Genomic DNA, 21,485 nt, shown 5'->3' with positions numbered 1-21,485 from the left:
ACCACTTTGCTGCACTCCAGACAACCCATGTATCCAACTCTGTGTATCGGAATGAACAGCTTCCATTTTGACTTTGTGATTAGTTGTCATGATGTAGTATGCCCTTCGTCTGGCTGTGTCGTGGGATTTAGTAACATACAAAATATTACTGAAGAATGTGAAATGAGTTAATCTGAAATAGAGCATAAACTCAAGTAAACTACGTCCCAGTCATCAGCATCCCACACAGCCTTAGAGACAGCGTGGGTGAGGGGGCAGAGAAGTCAGCCACCATGCTCTTGCCCTAGTGCACATCACATTACTTAGTGTCATGAGTACAAATTCTGACTTGCTTAAACGTCAGTGATATACTATGGGTACATATTTACATTTCTGTCACAAATGTGAAAATATTTTGTGAGTATTCATATAAATAGGTATATATATATCTATATTTTGTATATGAAACATAGAGTCATATCAAAGCCAGAGTAGTGGTGGAGCTAGGGTAGAATAATGTTGGCTGGGGCGGGGAGGGGCGTGGCGGGGCAGCGAGGACGGACACGCCCCACGTCTCACAGTCTGGACGAGACGCTGCGACAACACAGGCGCAGCAGAGGCTGTGCTGTAGGTTCCCAGGATCGCTGCTGTCACACCTGTCAAACACATACTTTGATGGCAATATGCACTGGGTTGAGAACCATCCAGTTCCACCTGATGTGTGATGTGACCGTACCCGGGGATGGTGCTGCGATTACACCTGAGGTACTGCCGTCTCCCCGCCAGGACTTGGATAAGATGATAAAGGTGGCAGGTGTGGGTGTTAGAGGATGAGGCAGGTGTGGCTCTGGACGCGATTCTTGCTGGAGAAGCCTTGGCTGGGCATATGGGATACGATGGGTGAAGTGCCTCGCTCCACTAGGGAGGTTGGCATTACCTTGCCGTCCATGGGCGTGGGCACCGTGACACGCACTTTGGTGGGCAGGTTCACGCCCAGCTTGTCGTTGTGGGCGTAGTGGTTGTCGATAAGGACGTCTGGGAGCTGCGGCTGGTGGTTATGAAAGGGCAGGGACTTGACCTGGTGGCGAGAGGAAGGAGGTTTCTCGTGCATGGTGCTACGGACTCCCTCCATTAGCTCAGGCGGGAAGTGGTGTAGTAGCTGTTGCTGTGAGGGAAGGAGGTCCTTCGGTGGCCCCGTGTCCAGGGATGGTAGGTTTTGTGTCGAGAACCCGACATTGGAGAAACTGCGGCCTGGAGGAGAACACATTCGTTAAATGCCGTGGTGGCTGCACCTAAGACATGGAATTAGCTCAGACATAGACAAAGATCATCATAAACGTCAGGAGTATGGGTGAAGATCATTGATGATATGCAGGAATGTCACATCTCGTATCAATTGCCAGTACGTTTACACCTGATTGAGTTGTCACACTAGTCTGCACAAATACCGTACTGAAAAAGAACACACCAATACCAGCGCTTGATAAGTAAGAGAGGTTACATACTGTCTTAGTAATTAACCCTGCCTCAGTTAGAGGTCCTACGTAAGTTAAGTCAAACCCCAGATGTAAATAAATAAGTAGATAAATAAATAATCTGATTCAAGGAGTTACCCACTTCAACATGACGCTTTTGTAATTTATTTTTGCCACCAGACGATCTTATTCAGCATAGGAGAGCCTCTTGTGACACACTGGTGAGTGAAGGGTGTATGGAAGCAATATTCTGAGCTGAAAATAATAGTCTGGGAATAGCAAGATTGGTCCTTTCAATCCGATGACATTTCATACGATATTCTTGCTAACTCCAGACGATGCTTAGATGAGATTTGGAACTAGAAGACTTAGATATTACCTTCATGAACACCGGTACAAAAAGTGTTACCTAAAATGATTGAAATTGTCCGGAGAAAGCAAAGAATAAACCAGTAAAAGCGTCTCCTGACTGAAGGGGTAAAAAAAAAAAAAAATCCTCTGGCTGAAGTGCCTGATCGATATTTCTGTGTGTGTGTGTGTGTGTGTGTGTGTGTGTGTGTGTGTGTGTGTGTGTGTGTGTGTGTGTGTGTGCATTGCCCCAAAGTGTTGGGTAACTGTTAGGTAGTTTTTTTTTTCCTGAGCGTTTGAGTGTTGTAGTGACTAATTTCTCCCATTCAGTTTGTGTGTTTTGGTGGTTTGCTCTGTGTGTGTGTGTGTGTGTGTGTGTGTGTGTGTGTGTGTGTGTGTGTGTGTGTGTGTGTGTGTGTGTGTGTGTGTTGTTGTTGTTGTTGTTGAATTACCTCTTATATAATAGTTTTTTTTTTTTCACGTCCTTATATGTAGGCTGTGATGTAATAGCTAACAGAATTATTTATGTGGTGTGATTTAACCGTATGATGTGTTACTTATACTTAATGCGTCGGCGAAGTAGTTGTAGTACTGTAGTGGTAATAGTATTGTTAGTAACAGTAGTAGTAATAGCAGCAGTAGTAGTAGTAGTAGTATTGGCAGTAACAGTAGTAGTAATAGCAGTAGTAGTAGTAGTGTTGGTAGTAACAGTAGTAGTAATAGCAGTAATTTACGACCTCAGACTCATCTGGACGTGAACTTACTGTACTGCAAGTTGAAGCTGCCCTTTTCCTGCGGGCCACCATCCTCCTCTCGGGGGATAGGGAGGGAGTTGAGAGACGTTTGTTTAACCGAGCAGTGTAGTTACCTAGCTATATCGGTGCCATCACTTGAAGGCTTCCCTCACCACTACTAGGCTTTGTGCAGTCATGTGATAAGGCATTTGTGTGATGTTTTAATAGACTGTGCTGTGTTGTTCCGGTTCCCAGTGTTACGTGGTTGTGTAGAATTTATTAGTGAATCTTCTGTGCTGAGCATGTTTAGTATGGCGTTAGACTGGTGTGTTACATTTTTATGGTGTGATTCTGGGGGTTTCTAGGTTTCCTCTGTGCTTATTTGATTAACTTTTCTTCTGTGCCTATTTGATCAGATTTTGTGTTGTAGCATAATCTTGCGTCATGCAGTGTATTGTGTAGAGGTCACTGGTTTGGGTTTGTATTTCTTTGGTAGATTTTGTGATGTACTAGGCTGATGTAATGTTGCTTTTTTGGTGTGTGGTGCCATTTTGTTGTATTTGATTTCTGCTTTTAATGATGTTATAGCTTTAGTTGTCATCTGATGTACTGATATGCTCTCTATTGGAGTGAGATGTAGTGTTTGTTTTGTAGGCTCGTGAATCGCTGCTGAAATTATTGCACGTTGTGTAATGATGTTTTCTAGCTGTACAGTACGCTGTGTTAGAGGGTGATGTGTTTAACTGTTGTATACACTCAGGAAGCGCTGTTAAAATTATTTCAGGCTGTGCAACAATGTTTTTATAGCGGAATGTTGGTGCAATGTTTTGTTGTGTTGAGCAGTTACGGTGACTTGTATACCTTTCCCCATGTGATGTGATGCTTTTGTGATACTTTTCAGTGTAGTGTGGTACGGTGCGATGTAGTTTCTACTGTGGTCTGGTAACAGGTGGGTCTGTACATCCCATATACTGAATATTACGTCCGCAGTTTCTGGTGGATAGTCATGAAATTAGTCTTCCACCGCAATGTTGTCATAATTAGTAATATTGAGTCGCCTGTGTTAAGAATGGTTAGTTTTATGTGTATGCCTGAAATTAGATATAATTACTATTGTGGACGGGGTGTAAACAGTGAACTCGAATAACGCGGCGGAGGACTACTTTATTGGTGTTAGTAGGCACTAAGCAGCCCTTGATGGGAGATGAGGTCTTTGGCTTTTGCTGCTCCTATTACTTTTTTTTTTTTTTTTTTAAGTACTTACAAACGAATTAGTTTTATGAATAGTTGTGCTCTCATTATGTTGTATGAACAAGCAAGTTTTCACGTCGTAGAAATAACTACAAGAGAATCCTGCAGAGCGGGAGATGGTTCCTCCTGAAAAAGATAAGGACCCATAGTCTTCACTCGTGTATTGTTCCGCACTTAGCTCAGTGATTGACACGTTGCGATGCCAAAAATATTCGCATTTCTTCAACAATTTCAACCTAATATAAGCTAGAGGGGGCAGTATGTAACTGCAGATTGTCAGTCGTGCATACAGAGAGAAAAAAGGTAAGCAAATGTTATCCGTTTTAGCATATTGACGGCGACCTGTTACACACACTGAACAACTCGTCTAGAATAAATCTTCGGACAACATACTGTATTTACCACATTGCAGTTTGCCTGTAGTTAGGTGTGTGTAGTATATAAAAGATTTATCAGTTGTATTTTGGAATTTAACCGTTGTAGGTGGTGTGATGGTTTTGTGTTACAATTGCAAATGATTTATCAGGGTTGCGGTGTTTTCAGTGTGAAGCGGTTGAATTGTACTGCAGGCTCTCGTGTGATGATGTAGTGCCTTTTAGGTGTAATTTATTGTATTGTGGCGTGAATTGTTTGGCGTTGTGTTGCATACCGGTATGATATTGCATCACAGAGCTTTGATTATACGCAGAGGTACAATCTTTGGTTTTTTTCGATTGCATAAACTTACACATCTTAAACATTGACATTTGACCGTATGTCTGTGAGGACTAATATCAACTAAAAAAAAAAAAAAAAAGGTTACTCCTAAGCTCTCCCCCAAGCCAAATAAAATCCTCTGAAGGTCGCATGATTAAAACTGTGATATGCTGTTGCGAAGGAATGCAAAGAAACGTAAATCAAAGAGTGACAGCACAGGTTAAACGGTGTCCCAAGAACCATTTATACAGACCTCCTAGATAGCCCAGGCAGGTATCTTAGTAGTCAGGTATGTCCAATTAGGTGCTTAGGTAGTCAGGTATATAGATAATATCTAAATAGGTATCTGGATAATCAAGTATCTAGGTAGTCAGGTGTGTCCAATTAGGTATCGTACCTTGGTAGTCAAGTATGTTCAACTGGGTATGAAAGTAGTCAGGTATGTCCAGTCAGGTATCTAAGTAGTAAAGTATATGGATGATAAGATATCCAGGTTGTAGGTAAGTGGGTATCCTGGTATCTAGGTACTCAGTTTGCGGATAATTAGATATCTAAGTCGGGTATGACAGTAATGTAGGTAGTCAGGTATATGGATAATGAGATGTCTTAGTCAGGTATATGAGAAAGCAAGTATCTAGGTAGTCAGGTATATGGATAAAAAAATATCAGCTTAGGTATATGGGTAATCTGGTATCTAGGTAGTCAGTGAGCCTAGTCAGGTATATGGATAATGAGATGTCAGTCAGGTGTGTGGGTAGTTATTATCTCGCTAAGTAGGTTCATAGATTACAGGAGGTGTGTCATGCTTAGGTTAATTACTTTGTTTATTTTTTTAGATAATTATAGATATCTCAAGCCACGCTAACATAATCGCCAAATCATACTTTTGTCCTTAAAGGAAAAAAAAGGGGGGGGGGGCTTTCACGGTTAGGTATGTATATTTTGCACTTGCGTTCGTTTTAAGTTTAGACGTAATTATTTTGGACTGATTTTGGGTGTATGATGTTTGGTGCCAGTTTCTGTAATATGCAATTGTTCGTTGGGTCTGTATTGTGCATTTTTGTGAGCTGTGTTATAATTTGGGGAATTTTGTAATGCGTAATGGCGAGTAGGTATTGTGTCATGTGTTCTTTAAGGGTTTTTAGGTTTGTTGAAATTTGTGTTTTTTGTGATGGGTTATTTTGTCTCGCTTCATCATTCGCTCATGTCAGTGCATTTTACGGTACCTTTTTGTGTGGTATTTTTGAGTTAATTGGTATCGTTTTTATGTTAATTTCTGTTGTGTTTTGGGATTTCTGTTTGTGCTTTGTGCCGGTGTACTGACCATGTTTTCTACTTTTTGTTGTTTTTTCCTTCCTCGACGGTTTACCGTCATATTACGAGTATTTTCTGGGTTGCTTTGTTTAGCTGTGGATTAACTTTTTCGTTTATGTATTTTTTTCCATTTGATGTGCAGTTGATTTTAATGTCTAAACTTCATTTATTATCGTCCGACATTAGCAAGGCGGGGCGATATAGCATGTGTGTGTGTGTGTGTGTGTGTGATGCCAAAATATCTCGAAAACTTGCCGGCGAATTTTCACCAAACTTTCAGGAAATAGCAGCTAGCCTATGTGGATGTACAGAAGCTTAATACTTCTGGTGAGGATTTTATCAGAGACGACCGAATGCTACCCGCCATTATGTTTTTTTTTAATATGGATTGGCTTTTGGTGAAACACAGTGACAGAATTCCGCAAACTTTTGCTAATGTTCTTCAAATTTGGTTTGTAGGAAATTTATACCTTATGCAACATAGTTTGGCGAGCGATTAGCATTCGGCCCCCGAATGCTTTTGTTTCATACTGCTCCTGTATATGTATCCGTGGCGGCTTGCTGTTTGTGGGTAAAACTGTTAGGACACCTGTGGTACGTGTGGGACATTACAGTATAAGCATCATAACCAATCATTACTCCTTCAATCATGTGATATCGTCTGCTTATTCCTGCTATCGTCAGACAATTATATTCAGTTTATGGGAATCCTTTTGTAATGATGAGGTAAATTAAGGCCATATCCAGCCCTTGCTGCTTGAAAATTCCCCCGAGCTGAGTAAAATCGTCAGGAAATAGCAAGAACAGTTTAACCCAGAACTAGACGTCACCGTATTGAAGAGGTTAAGGCGCCACTCCACTAAATTCAAAGGTGCAGATACGGTGAGAAGCTGATGAGATTAAAAAAAATGTGTGACAGTATATGGGTGAAAGAACACGTGCAAAGACACACACAGCAATACACACAAAGGAAAACTTGGTGCTCTGTGATCGCCTCTTCTGGTGCTCATTTTCACACACTGAGAGGTGCAGCAAAGTGTACTTGGAGCAAGTGTTTTGTTCCTGCTCCACCTGGTACAGTAAGAGATATAAGTTGTCTAATATTTCACTGCGTTTACTTCACACCGAGGTAGAAATATTAACCAGAAAAGGAAGGTGTGAAGTACAAGAGGTGAAATATCATGTAAACTTTTTTCCTGAGTTCCGCTTTTCATAGCTGATAGAGATTTAAATTAAGAAGTTTTACGATATCGATAATTCGTCAATGGTAAAATTCAAGCAAGGATAAATACAGTTTAGCTATTAATTGTGTCCAGGTGGGTAGCAGTAGCAAGGAAGAATTTACCTCAGGAATGCTGTCTCCTATTATTGCTGACCCCCTTACCTGAACTGAGCGATTTTTTACTTTTTAGAGTTTTTACTCAACCGGCTCTGGGATAATGATGACAGGCTCTGGAAAGACACCACAGAAGGGATACTAAGCCAGGTGGAACACTGAGGTCACATAGGGCATGTTATGAAGGCGTCCCGTAACCTAACTGTAGGCTATAAGAATAGAAGGAATGGAACTGGAGAGATTAGTGTGGGATGCAAGGAAGGCAGGATCAAAGGGTGGAGGGGCACAGATACATGAAAGACTGGTTCAAAGTGTGTATGTCAACTTGAGTCAATTTTCAAGAGTGGTTCAGAAGAGCCAGTGGCATGGGAGATCAAACAAATGTTTGTCAGAGGACTTTGAAGTTAGTAATTGCAGGAGGGGTATACCGTGTATCCGGCTCCGGGATATATATATATATATATATATATATATATATATATATATATATATATATATATATATATATATATATATATATATTCTTGGTTTATTTTATTGCATATTAAAAAATAAAAAAGCTTTCTCAGTATGTCCACTTACCATCAGCTAAATTTTACAAAAAATAAATATGGTTAAAACTGTACGAATTGGTAATAGCACAAAATAAGTGGAGACCCTCTGTTTCCCGTTCTCTTAAACTCTCACATTATAGCAGTTTGCATGTATTTTTCATTCTGAACAGCACAAAAAATAAGTATAGCGGCTTAACGACGTGTCTCCCTCCATTTTTAAATACTTGCGTAACCTTAACCACTGCTAATCAGTTATTTGCATACAGTAGTTTACTCATAGAATGACCTCTGAAGCCATCACTTGAAGTATTGACAACATCCTTAAGATCACGAAAGATCGTAGATGAATCTGAGAGACATTTAACAAACCCCTTGTTATCCTTGCTTGAAGTTTTTGTCGCAGAAGTGTTGCTGTAAATCGTTAAGCTTTATTAGTACAGCATTCAAGTGTTTGTAACTCCTCACAGTGTGTAAATCAATGTGAATTATGTACGTTGGCTACTAATCAGGGTGGAACGTAGCAGAGTGTTTTGTTGTGAGGCAGTAGTGGATGTGGGTGCTGGTGGCTGGCTGAGGTGCAGTAGCAACATCGACGGAGCAGAGGTGTAAACGAAGTGAAACTAATGCCGTATTCTAGCTGACACAGGAGACTTCGTAGCATCTTTTCCATAGCGACTTATTATGCATATTTCATCTTCAGTTTATTCTTGCTAATCTACAGGAAATATCGGCCTTAGGGGGACGTGTTATGACTGAAGGCTGTATTTAACCCCCCCCCCTTCCGTTCGAAAGTCCCTCCGAGGCTAAATATCGCTTAGGGATAGTAATAATAATATATAAAGTGCCTCATAGGAGTTTGGGAGGATAACATTCTCTTTTATGTTATTAATATCTTTTTAACATCGACGTAATTTGCGTCACTAACATACAAGAATATACTGATGTGTAATGAGCAGAATAAATCGCTAAGGAATCGATGTTACGGAATCTTTAAAGCCACTCTGAATACTGCCCTAATTGCCCTATAATTCCTGGACTAGTGCACTTCAGCATTTCAGAAGGGGTGCAGAGGGAAAGGAAATATTTACGTACATTTAGGCATGTGTTAACAAATCGCTACTACGGTACAAGTTTGCAGTCCGGGCCGGGTGTTGAGTGGCGCCTCTGACCGACATCAAAACCCTGCAACATTGGCGCAACACTCACACAACATAGCAACATCATAACCCTGCAACAGTGCCCCACGATTACAACTTTACTACCCTCACTCACCACCCACTCACAACACCGCCACACCACTCGCATCACAAATAGAAACGCGTAGCGGAACATACAACACATCTTTAGAGCAGCATATTGTACATCTTCTAGGAACATGGAATTGCAACAGTGCCATAAGGATCACCACTGACATACCCATTACCTCTCACCACAACGCTGTTACTCACATCACTCGTAGCAACATTTATTACACAAGATTACAGAAGCGCATTACACGACACCTTAAGCAACATCAGCACTGCAGTGTCGTAGGATCACCACTTCTCACTTCACCACTTCCACAACACCGCCATAAAACTCAGCATCACTTCCAGCAACATTCCCACACATCACTCGCGCCAGTACACACCATCACACAACAGCAACATCTTACATCACACGCGCCACCACTCATAGCAGCTCGCACAAAATATCATAGGAACTGTAACATCATTCGGACCATATACTCACAGCATGATATTTAAGAAGCTTTGAATTCTTGACACCTTAGGAGGGTTCCCTAGTATCTCTTTCCTATCAGTCTATTTCTGTGTATGACTCGTAATTATTCCTGTCTTATATATATACATGCAGTGTTGGTATTGAAAATGTGTGCTAGAGAGTCTCGTAAGCTCACGAGAATTCGCCCTCAAGAAGCATTGCATCATGGCACTGCTACTGCAGCACTACTAACAAACTTAGTTTAACACACACACACACACACACACACACACACACACACACACACACACACACACACACACACACACACACACACACACACACACACACACACACACACACACACACACACACACAGAGGCTCCTTCCTCCACAAGCACATAAACATACATTGCTGGCAGTTGTACAAAATAAGCAATATAGAAATGTTACAGAGCTGATATTAGGTTGTGTCATGTGTGAAATAACAAGCACGACCAACACTGACAGACACTCATTATTATGAAGTAGAAACTAAGGTGAGTATATGTGAAACAACAGTACGGTACAAGTTATATGGGTGGACAGCAGGAGTCTGAACAAAGTTATAGTGATCAACATTGCTTATACTTGCATTAAAGCTGGTGTTTGCCGTTAATGTATTGGTGTGTGGAGGTATTGAGTTATTTTGCAAAGAAGGAACGAGACTGGTTATATAATTCTGTATTTGTATTATAGATTTTTAGATTCTGATAACCATGTTCGTGGTTCACCGACTAGTAAGCATACTTAGGTTGTTTTAAAAAATCAGTGAAGGGAACTGCATATATATATATATATATATATATATATATATATATATATATATATATATAAAATGCAATTCTGAACAGGCATGGGATATTTAAAATTTATTTTGAGGGACCGATATTAATTCTAAAGGATTATGATTATGCTAGGATTATCTCCACAAATGAAGACAAAGCATTGTCTTTAGTGTACAGGATTACCAATATTCCAAGGCTATTTTTAAAGTCGACCACGTGTGATGTATATTTTGTAATTACGGTATCTCTGTGTGCGCGCGCGTGTGTGAAACATAACCAAACCGAACAGAACTCCTTGCCTCTGGGCTTTTCAATGGGCGTCTTGGGCATCTCGACGAGCTGGAAGTTTAAGCTGTGGTTGTTGATGTTGTTGTTATTGACGGTGGTGAGGGTGGCGGCGGGCTGGGTGGGTTGGGTGGGGAGGGTGACGTTGGGCGTGGGCGTGTTGGTTTGGGAGCGCCTGGCCACGTCGTCGAAGGTGATTGGGGAGTAGTTTCGAGAGACGTTGGATCCCCTGCGTTCCTCTGATACCCCTTCCGGCGTGATGGTCTGCGGCAGCATCACCTGGCCCTTGATGGACTGCCGACCCTCGCACGACTCCAGCCAGTACGTTTTCATGACACCTGCGGGAAAAAAGTTTAGTGTGGGGTGATCTAAGGTTGGGAAAGAATATGGGATACGCCTGCGAGAAAATAGCTTAGTGAGAGATGAACTAAGACTGCGGAAGAAAATGGGATACACCGGCGGGAAATAGGTTTGGGATGCGTTAAGGGTCAATAGGGAAAGAAAATGGGAGAAACTTTGATATGGGATGAAAGCAAACGGTTCCAAGGCGAGATGTAGGTACGTTATGACTCGGACTAATATGTTGCCGTTACACTGAAGAGAAAAGCAGTTTAGGCTAATTGACCTGAGTTTGGGAGATATTTAAGAGGCTGGAAGTGGCCTGGATAAGGGGGAAACTAGACCAGTGAAGTGTAGCCTAGCCATGATTCTGGGAGCTTGAATAATGTGTGGAATATCTATTTATTTACGGTATTTAATTAAGGTATTTATCATTTTTTATTTATCGTTTATTTCTTTATTTTTTCACAGGGCATACTTGAAAACTTTCCAGCCTCAGTTTCTCATTCATGGTTTATGCATCCTACCTCACCCACTCTGTTGATGGGAAAAGTCGAGAAAATGATGATGACATGAATTTCACAGTATGCAGTTGATAATATTTTACTTGGGACTCCTTTTCAATATATTTGACGTTTGTACCACACCTTTGCTGTGAATTTGATCATATATTTTTCTTACCTTTTCCATTTTTGACACATGCTCAGAACTTTTAAAATTTCTTGTATATATATTTTGAGGTTGAGAGTGTGACCTGAATAGAGCTTTAAAATACACATTCCTTTTCAGTGTTATGAGAGAGAGAGGGATGACCAGAACACAGCAAGAGGACAGCAGTGTCGGTCCTCGGTGAGTACAAGTAATTTATGTACACAGTTCTTGGCCCGGATGCACAAACAGAGACAGAGAGAGAGAGAGAATCACAGCCATCCAGGTCAGTCCCCTCGCTTGTCTGTGGGTTGTTTATTGCAGGAAGAACAAGACACACGGAGGAGACTCAGCTCGATAATTTTTTCCTCGTAATTAGTATTTGGGATTGCAGGAAGAACGAGAAACATGGAAAGATTTTTTGCTTTCATCTCACTGTCCTTCATAAACACACACACACACACACACACACACACACACACACACACACACACACACACACACACGGAATTAAGTTTGTGCATCTGGGTCCTTGCCTGGAAATTTTCTTAATACCAGGAAATAGACGTCCACACTGAGGATGTGTAATGTGTCCGAGCTCGCCCGGTGCGAATTTTGACGCACCAGTAATATTTCACATCTTAGTGCTGTTAGAGATATCCCCAAATGGCGATAGTAGCCCACAGAGATAACCCCAAATGGTGAGGGATACTTTTTAACACCCCAACCTGTACTATAGTATCCTACAGAGATCTTCCCAAATGGAGAGGGATACATTTTTACACCTTAAGCTGAACATTTCTTAAGTGAATTTCGGCAGATGTAAGTTGTCCTCGCTCTCGTTCTGACAATTAAAAATGTGCCTTTTTCTTTTCATTTATGTTTCGTGTAATTGATATGCGTACGTATTTCTGCGTGTGTGTTTTATTGTTTTTGTTGTTTATGTACGTTAATTAGATCGTAAAATTAGGTGAAGTTTTGATACTGTTGCTTAGGTTTTATATTGCTTATCTGTACTGGAATAGCCTTTTCACAGACGATGGAGAATCAAAGGTCAGCAGAACGTATATTTTGTCCTGTGAAGGTGGTGGAGAAGTATATTTAATTCTTTGTTAGAACTGAAGATAGTGTTTAGACAAGTTTATTTATTTTTGTTTATCCATCCATCCATACATGCATACATACGTACACGTAAAGTTCTGCACGAGACAGACCAAGGTCCAAGGACCTTGAGACAGACAACCTCTTGCGTTCAGTTATTGTTGTTGTTGTATCAGAATAATTACAGTCTAACTTATTCTCATGTCCAAGATCGGACAGCTTAAGGCACTGGTAGCATTGTGCTGCCGAAGATTGAAAATATCTTAGTTTTTTAAACAGAAGATGAACAGAGATAGGAACACAAATTAAACAGAATAAAAATCCATTTACCAGATTGTAGGTGTCCTCCATTTATTAAAAAAAAATAACAGTTGGACTACCGTAAATGAAAGTGTGTAAATTCGAGTCATGTAAATAACTGTAAACTAATTGAGAGTTGAGGGTTAATTGTGAGTTGTTTAAGTGACCATTTTGATGATTTGTATGAAGAGAGAATAGTAATGCAGAGAGCGGAGCACTTTTGGTCTTCACAATATACACTTGTTCTTCGTGTATAAGTTAACTTGGGCTCCTGGGTCGGAGTAGAGTGATAGAAATGTGTATCGATTTTATTATTATTATTATTATTATTATTATTAAGGTATTTATTAACTTTATCGGGTGTTTCTCTGTCAGCAATGTGTCTGGGTATGAAAAGCTCCTGTTGAATTAAACGTATCCAGTTTAGATATTCTGTTATGGGGATGTGTGACTGGACAGATTCGAAGATGTTATAGTTCTTGGCATTGTCTTGAGAGGAGCTACAGGAAGAGGTGGTTGATTAGGATAGATTCTTAGGCCCGTATTCTCGTAGGGTAAGGAGGCTCCCTAGAACCTTTTTCTTAGCGATTTATTTTTTGGATATGGTTGGTTAATATAAGTTTGCAAGTTAATTATGAAGTGTATGGTGATATTAGAAAGACCTGAGTATCACAGAAGAGGATAGCAAGGTGTAATTAGCAAAATAAATCGCTTAGGAAGAGGTGTTAGGGAGCCTCTTTAACCGACGAGAATATAGATCTTAGAATCGTGTTAAGTGATCCTGAAATAATGAAGGCCGAGACAAGAAATCATTATATAACTGAAAAACATGATGGAAAATATACGAAGTTCTGCATTTCTTCCTTGTTACTAAATCCTTAATGTTGAAGGGAATGCCGGCTGACTATTTATCTTTATCATTAGTGTTTTAAAATTGGCTGTCATTAATTAAGATCTTGCCTATCCTTTTCGCGTACCCAGTATTAGTAGTTCCGTCGATGAGAAAGCTTGAGTTGTCCCTTGAAGCACTACGCAATCCCATGCTAAACCTGACCTTCCTTGCTAATGAACGCAACCCTTCGTATACGTAATTTGGTTATTTTAATTGTGCAGGGGTGAGTGAAGGGTACAATAAATCACTGGAAGAAAGAAAGAGACAAAGAATAATATAAAGAGGTAAAATGAAAGAGGGGAAATGGAGGGTTAACAGAATGGGAGTTAAAGAAGGAAGATGAAAGAGAGAGAGGGAGAGAGAGAGAGAGAGAGAGAGAGGGGTTCTTTATTCACTACGAAAAAGCTGAATCAGGTTAAAATAACAAGTGATAAGTAAATGACAATGTGTGTGTGTGTGTGTGAGAGAGAGAGAGAGAGAGAGAGAGAGAGAGAATCCCAACCAGGTCAAAACAAGGCGTGGAGGATGAACATCAGGAGAGCTAAATAAAACGAGAAGGGAGAGAAAAGAGAAGTAATAAGAGATAATGACGATGAGAAAGAAAAATGAAAGAGGGTCAAGGAGAAGAGTCTGCTAATGAGGTCGGGGGAAGATGTATGTCGCTGAGTGTGAAAGAAAATGGGAGAAGGGCGTTAAAAAAGAAAGAAAGAAAAAAAACGACTTTATCATTTTTTTTGGCTCCTACAGCGCACTCTGAATAAAACTCTGTGGTGGCAACTGACATTTAGTGTAGATTTGTTCCGATAATGAGAGGGTTAAGGGAGTACGAAAGAAAAAAGAAATATACTGAAGTTCCCCTCCCTGACTCTAATACTCATTCTTAATTATCAGGCGTTAGCTTAAGTACTGGAGTTGCCCTGGCCATGAGAGAGAGAGAGAGAAAAAAAAAAAAATTGCTATAGTCGAATGGTATTTTTTTTTGTTTTCAAATCATGGCTGACTCAGGACAGTTTAATTAACTTTCTGTTTTTCGCTGTTTTTAGGACCAAAGTTTCGATTAAGTTTTGATCAGAAACAGAAATAGGTAAAATGAAATGGTAGGCATTTCATACTAAGAAGTGGTACGTATGACGGTGTTTCAAAACTAAACATAGTAAGATGTATGAATGAACCGGAAATTCACTTTCAACTGCATATAACCATCTGACGCTAGCTGAAATAGACTACAAGACAGAAAAGTAGCGCCTTCAATGTCTTCTGCTTATCTGCAAAACTCCACGCACTTTGCTACTCAAATTTCACCGAGGAAGCCGTTGTAGGTAGCGACCAAAACACCTTTTCAGAGGACATCAGTCTAAATCAAACGTAGAATGTCAGCTACTGCATGCCGAGGGTTTACAAGTTTAAAGTTTAGTGGAGAGTCAGTCATGGTTTGGAATTTTTTTGCGTACAGACTCTACGTAAATAGTAAAGTTGATATTTGAGTTTTAGCGAATATTAGAGAGTTAAAACAAAAAGAAGTTCCTGTATTATCAAGTAGTAAAGAAAACAGGATATGATAGAAATAAAAAAATACTGAATAACTATTAAGGATTGATAGAATTAAAAAACATAGTAAGGATTCGGGTAAAAAAGATAACCTGGAATATATATGAACGAAAGTGTATGCTGTTAATAGTAGGTTGTTTAATGAAAAAATAAGGGAAAAAAGTTAACAGTGAAAGAAGGATGAAAATATTTACCAGGCAATCAAAGAGTGACGCGGTATAAAAATGCCGAATGTGTTTTGGATTGGTTTGTGTTAGATAAATAGATAGATAGTTGTGTGTTAGATGGATAAATATAGATAGATAGTTGGATCGAGAGAGAGAGAGAGAGTAGGCGGGTGGGCAGAGGTGACTGACCCGCAGTGTTTAAAAGCCACACACACACACACACACACACACACACACACACACACACACACACACACACACACACACACACACACACACACACACCAATCATTTTCACCCAGCACAAAATATAATCCCGATTTGTTGCAACGCGAATCCGTTTAATCCCCGCAGGTTTCGAAATTCCAGGTATTTTAATCCCCGTATCAAATTAAATGAGAGTAATATCGTCCCTAGTAAAGCCTTTCAGTACGACTCTTCATCATCACCACCACCTCCACCACAATAATAATAATCATCATCATCATCATAACCATCGTCATCACCTGCACCATCATCATCATCATCATCATCATCGTCGTCGTCATCATCACCTGCACCACCACCACCACCACCACCACCAATTACCATCATCATTCAGACCTTTCCCACCCCAGCTTCCAGAGAATCAGAAAAGAAAAAAAAATGAGTTTCTAACCATAATTTGTCCACATAAATGAGCCACACTGCCATTCACTCACCATTAATGCCCCTGGAATCCTTGCTCTTCCTTATTAATTTTATATTCCTGTATTTCCTGTCGACTTTATTTGTTTTAGGGCAAACCTCACGTAGGGAAAGCGTTATAAACAGTTTGTATTAATCTTATCAATACGTTATTATCTTTGCTTATTCTCTCGTTACGATTTCATGCGTTTTAATTACCTTCTGATAGTGACCGGGATAGAGATAAGCGTCATTGATAAGAACGATGATGTGTTGTTGTGTTCCACTCTTGTTATCTGGAATGTTTATCAGTCTAAATGGAAACGCTAGTAGTGAATGGTTTAAGTTGGAATGGTGTTGGAGAATGAAAGGTTGATAGTGTGAATTGAATGTATGAGAGAGAGAGAGAGAGAGAGAGAGTTTTGTAAGAGAAAAATGGAAAACAGGGGGAGCAAGGACTGTGAACCACTGTCCCTCTTTTTCTGCCTATTTATTTGTATGTCTCTCAGTCTGTCTGTCTGTCTCTAATACTGTATATCTTAATTTTGTTTGTTTATCTATCCGTCCATCAATTTGTATCTGTCCTATCTATGTGTGTGTCTTTCTGTAAATATGCTTGTATTTATCTCACTAATTGTGTATCTTAATCTGTGTTTATACCTGTCTATGTATGTATGTGTATATCTGTCTGTTTCTTTGTCTGTCCATTCATGCTTATATTCATCCATCCACCATTCATCCATCCAACCATCCACTTATCCATCCATCCAACTATCCATTCATCCAACTATCCATTCATCCATCCATCCATTCACCCATCCCTGTGTTACATGTCTTCCCTGGGCTACACCTCATGGTCATTAGGTGTGATGAGGGGTGATAATAGTGTGTTATGAGGATGCCCACCTTCTCATGACCTTGATCAGGCCCAATGATGCCATGATTAATGTCACATCGGCTCATTCAAGGGCAGTTAAGTCACATGATGAGTTTGAGAGGCGTCATTAAGTGCTGTGATGGCATTAGTGAAGAAAAATGATGAGCAGAATATTCGCGTGGCCTATTTTATACCCAGTGTGTAAGTTATATATACATTGTGTGTGTGTGTGTGTGTGTGTGTGTGTGTGTGTGTGTGTGTGTGTGTGTGTGTGTGTGTGCGCGCGCCATTTTTAGAGACTGTTAGCAAATGGAACGACATCAGTTGGAACAATCGACGGGCTTTTATAGAAGAACAGGGCAGACAGTAAGAGTGTAGCCTAATCAGATTCTCAGATATTTCCCCGCAAGATCCGGGAACAGACCTGAAATATTATGGTCAGCAGTCCGCTCCTCTCACACTTGACCACCACCTGCCCCTAACTTATTACTTAAAGTATCGTCCTCATTTGTCAGTGAAAATATAATGCGTTATGATACGTCAAGAGGTGGTTTATAATATGTATACGGATATAGTTCGTTCCACTTAACTTGGCTGAGATTTTCGTCCTTTTGCAGTTTATTTTCAGTACCTCAGTGGCAGACTAAGAAAATACTTCGGTTCAGTATCCTTTGTTTACTTCTTCGTGACTAACACCATATTGTAATGTTCATCTCTTGCTACGGGTCAGGGTTCAAAATGGAGAGATGGAACTTTTACGCCTAGTTTAAGTGAGCAGAGTTTAGTTCTTAAATATCCAGTCATGAGCAAAAGTTTACCTACAGTTCTCAGTATTGTGCCCTGCCTTCCATATTTCCCATCCCTCCCTGAACGACAGAGTATTTTTTTTTTTTTCATTCTCTTTGTTGTCCCTTAAAAAATATTTCATGTAACACTGTCCTTTGCCACAGCCGGAAATGTCGAACTTTTGCTCGTTGCTGTTTACTTGGACTATATAATTGAATCTAGTGGGGATGATATATAATAACCACAAGTATAGCAATTTCATGAGTTATTAAGTGGACTATAGCGTTGATGATTAGAATATTTCACGATTCGCTAGGTTGTTAAAGAAGTTTGGTGTCCGGAATAGCCAAAAACGGGTAATGAATAACGAAAATAAATGGCGCAGTCAGTAAATCAAAATTGTGCAATAATGATGACGATAATGACATGGCACTTACCACCCCGAGGGAATTGGAGGAGAAATGAGTCCTAATCAGCCACTAATTAGATCAGATGAGACGTAATTATTCGTTAATGAGTGAGGAAGGCGTTGTTAGCGGGAAGGCAGTGTGAGGGGGCTAATGAGGGTGGTAGAGGAGATTCGGGAGAGAGAGTGTGAAATAGTGAGAAGGTGTGAGAGGGAACGTGAGAGGGACGTAGCTAGAGGCATTGAGATATTAGGAAATGTGGGGGTGATAGAGGTAGGTGTAGTGAGAAGGGGTCAGGTAGCGAGGAAGTCGGAGTGGGTGGAAAACAGGGAGAAATAGTGCAGCAGTGTAGAGGAAGAGCTGTGTGTGTGTGTGTGTGTGTGTGTGTGTGTGTGTGTGTGTGTGTGTGTGTGTGTGTGTGTGTGTGTGTGTGTGTGTGTGTGTTTCAGAAATATCCCATACCTGGCGAGCTAGGCTTTGTGGACTCTTGCTAACCTTAAAAAATAGTCACTTTCTGCGGACAGTGGAGGACGACACACTGCAGCCCTGTTCCATATTGACAAACTTCCATGTCATGTGCTACCATTGACCTACCAGGAAGTAACTTGCAAAAGGACGAAAACCTTCTTCAGATTAAGGATAGTTTGGAAGATTGAGGCAGGGACGCTGTGTAGGTATGGACAGGTGTGTTTGAGGGCAGGGATACAGTGGAGCGTGAGGGAACATTTTTCAACATGTCACCACCACCACGACCACCACCACCACTAGACGCAGCTTCCGGATTCGTCCCGCCACCTACCTCATTCCCCCCTTTGTGACCAAGCAGTGGAGACACGATACGCAGTTTGGCGATCCCTTTCATAGACTATGCACCCGTTTTATTACCACTCTTAATTAAGTTCTTATGACTCTTAGCTGAATAAAATCATCTGGTATTAGCTAGAGTAGAACTAGAGTTGTCCTAACCACGGGAGAGTCAAATGCAGTTCAGTGTTGATGTGGGTTTGAGTGAAGAGGTTCTGTACCTGATCACTGGTTCATTTCACTGCTATTAAGGGTGCTTAGTTTACTTCTCGTGGTATTTGTGTCACTGCCAGGCGTCGCTTCGGTAATGCCTTCTCTTACCCCTCCTCCTCCTCTCTTCTTACCTCCCCCACACCCTATTCCTTCCTTTCTCCTCTCCAGCCCTTTCTGTCTCCCCTTCTCTTTCCCTCCCTCCTCCTCCCCCCTCTCACTTCTTCCCTCCCTCCCTCCTCCCCCCTCTCAATTCCTCCCTCCCTCCTCCCTTCCCCTTTCTTCCGTCCGCCTCCCCTTCCAGTTCTCTCCTCCTGCCAAAACCACTTATACAGAAGCTCACAGGTGTAATCCCACAAACAAAGCCGGCGAGCAAACACCCAGACAGGCAGGCATGCAGGAAGGGAGGGAGGGAGGGGAAGAGGGCGGAAATGATGAAAGCAGGCAGGCAGGCAGGGAAGGAAGCAGGCAAACAGAATGGCAGGCAGGAACGGAGAGTGGGAGTGAAGGAGACAAGGATGCTGAAAAGGAGTAGGTCATGAAGGAGGCAGGGATGCAGTCTAGCAGGCAGGAAGGCAGACAGACATGCAGGCAACACGGCAGAGATGGAGGGAGGCAGGCATACCGACAGGCACGCAGGCACGCGAGCAGGCAGACAGGCATGCACTCAGGCAGGGAGGCACACTAATTAAGCCCAAACACATACACACACTCGTCGTGGGAGCTCAGTTCAGTCAGTCTGGCTTCTCTAAATACCACAGGCTCGAGCGAGTCAGGTTTACAGCGTGGCCACTCCTTAAGATTTGCATAATTATCGGCACCGTATTCCCCCAGGAGGGTTCAGAATTATTCCAAACCCCTCACTCATTGCCCAGGGAAGAGGAGAAGAGAGAAAGAGATACAGTGAGAGAGGAGGAGAAGGGGGAGACGTAGGAGGAGAGATGGAAAAGGACAGAGAGACGCAGTAAGGGATGTGCAGAGAGAAGATTGAGAGAGGATGAGAAAGGGAGAGGGGAGAGAGTCATACCAGTGTCTCCACCACACCTACATGACACACACTCTAACACCTTCTTAGTCATATTGGAGACTCTTACCTCTGCCACACTCTCTGCCTCAGCTAAGTGGTATGCTAGCTGGTGCCTCGACGTAAGCCCCAGTGAATGCCGTCCCCATGGTATTTACATCCCGGGTCCCCACGCAACATATACATGATATCCCCCAAGCCCAGGGTAACACGTATTTCTGCATTTTTCCTCCTGTAAGTCCTCTGTTTCACCCTGTTTCCTTCACCCCTGCCTCCATAAGTCAGCATTTCACTCCAGCCCAAGTTGGATATGAACTGTCGATAACGTTAAGGTTCATTTCGTCAGTATTTTGTCCCTCTGCTTCAACCTCCTCCTTGTCATCTGTTTTACTTGACCTCAGTTCACCTCAGTCCCAAGCACACCGTCATTTCATCCAGCCTTTCCCCGCCTCAGCATATACCACCTCCCAGATATTAACCACTCCATCTTGTCTCACCCTACACACCTCTCTCTCACCCATACCACACTCTACCTACGCTACATCATTCTGCCACTCCCTCCTTCACCCCACCTCACCTTCCACCCCACCTCACCCTGTCTCACACTACTCACCTCTCACCCATACCCCGCCCTACTCACCCCATCTAACCTTCCTTCACCCTGCCTCAGCCTCCTAACCCAACCCCAGGCCAAGCCACACCTCAGCTAAGTGGGCGTTGTTCAAGTAAGCCCCGCCAAAGCCCGCCTCGTCAATATTTGCATGCCGCCGCCACAGGGTTAAGCTCCTCTGAGGCTAAACTCGGCTCCTCCTGTTTCCACGCCTTCATGAATATCCACACCACCACCCCCTGTTTCAGAAGGAGGGGGGAGGGAGGTTATGTTGTGGGTGTATTAATTCTCTCTCTCTCTCTCTCTCTCTCTCTCTCTCTCTCTCTCTCTCTCCCCACGTCTGTGTGTGTGTGTGATGTGGATCGTTGGATGAATGGATAAGTAAAACTCCTCCCCCTTACAGGAAGTTATTGTAGTGGGGAAAGGGTTAATGAAGGGTACACAGAACCCCTTCAGTTTGAAAAGTGTTCTAGACAGAATTAAATCGTCGTTTTGTTATCTCTTATCTCAGACTATTATCATTCAGCTTAGGAGCAGCTTTACATCCATCCATCCATTGCCAGACGCCATGTATCCCAAACGGGGTGGCCAAGGGCTTAGAGTTAA

General features: G+C 41.7%; 1 protein-coding gene across 1 annotated transcript in view; it reads right to left on the bottom strand.

The window, feature by feature from the left end:
* Positions 1-802: 802 nt before the first annotated feature.
* LOC145406346 (soluble guanylate cyclase 88E-like) overlaps positions 803-21,485 on the bottom strand; it is a 240,157-nt gene continuing 219,474 nt past the window's right edge. Inside the window, exons 14-15 of the mRNA XM_080277507.1 lie at positions 10,515-10,838; positions 803-1,230 (exon numbers count right to left, since the gene is read on the bottom strand). Coding sequence (XP_080133633.1) covers positions 803-1,230; positions 10,515-10,838 — 752 coding nt within the window. The remainder of the gene's footprint in view (positions 1,231-10,514; positions 10,839-21,485) is intronic.

Source organism: Coenobita brevimanus, chromosome 70, assembly GCF_032717465.1.
Source record: "Coenobita brevimanus isolate Jiangsu-jjx chromosome 70, ASM3271746v2, whole genome shotgun sequence".
NCBI classification, from domain to species: domain Eukaryota; kingdom Metazoa; phylum Arthropoda; class Malacostraca; order Decapoda; family Coenobitidae; genus Coenobita; species Coenobita brevimanus.
The sequence above is the reverse complement of the archived record's forward strand: the minus strand, read 5'-3'. Positions and strand labels throughout refer to the sequence as shown.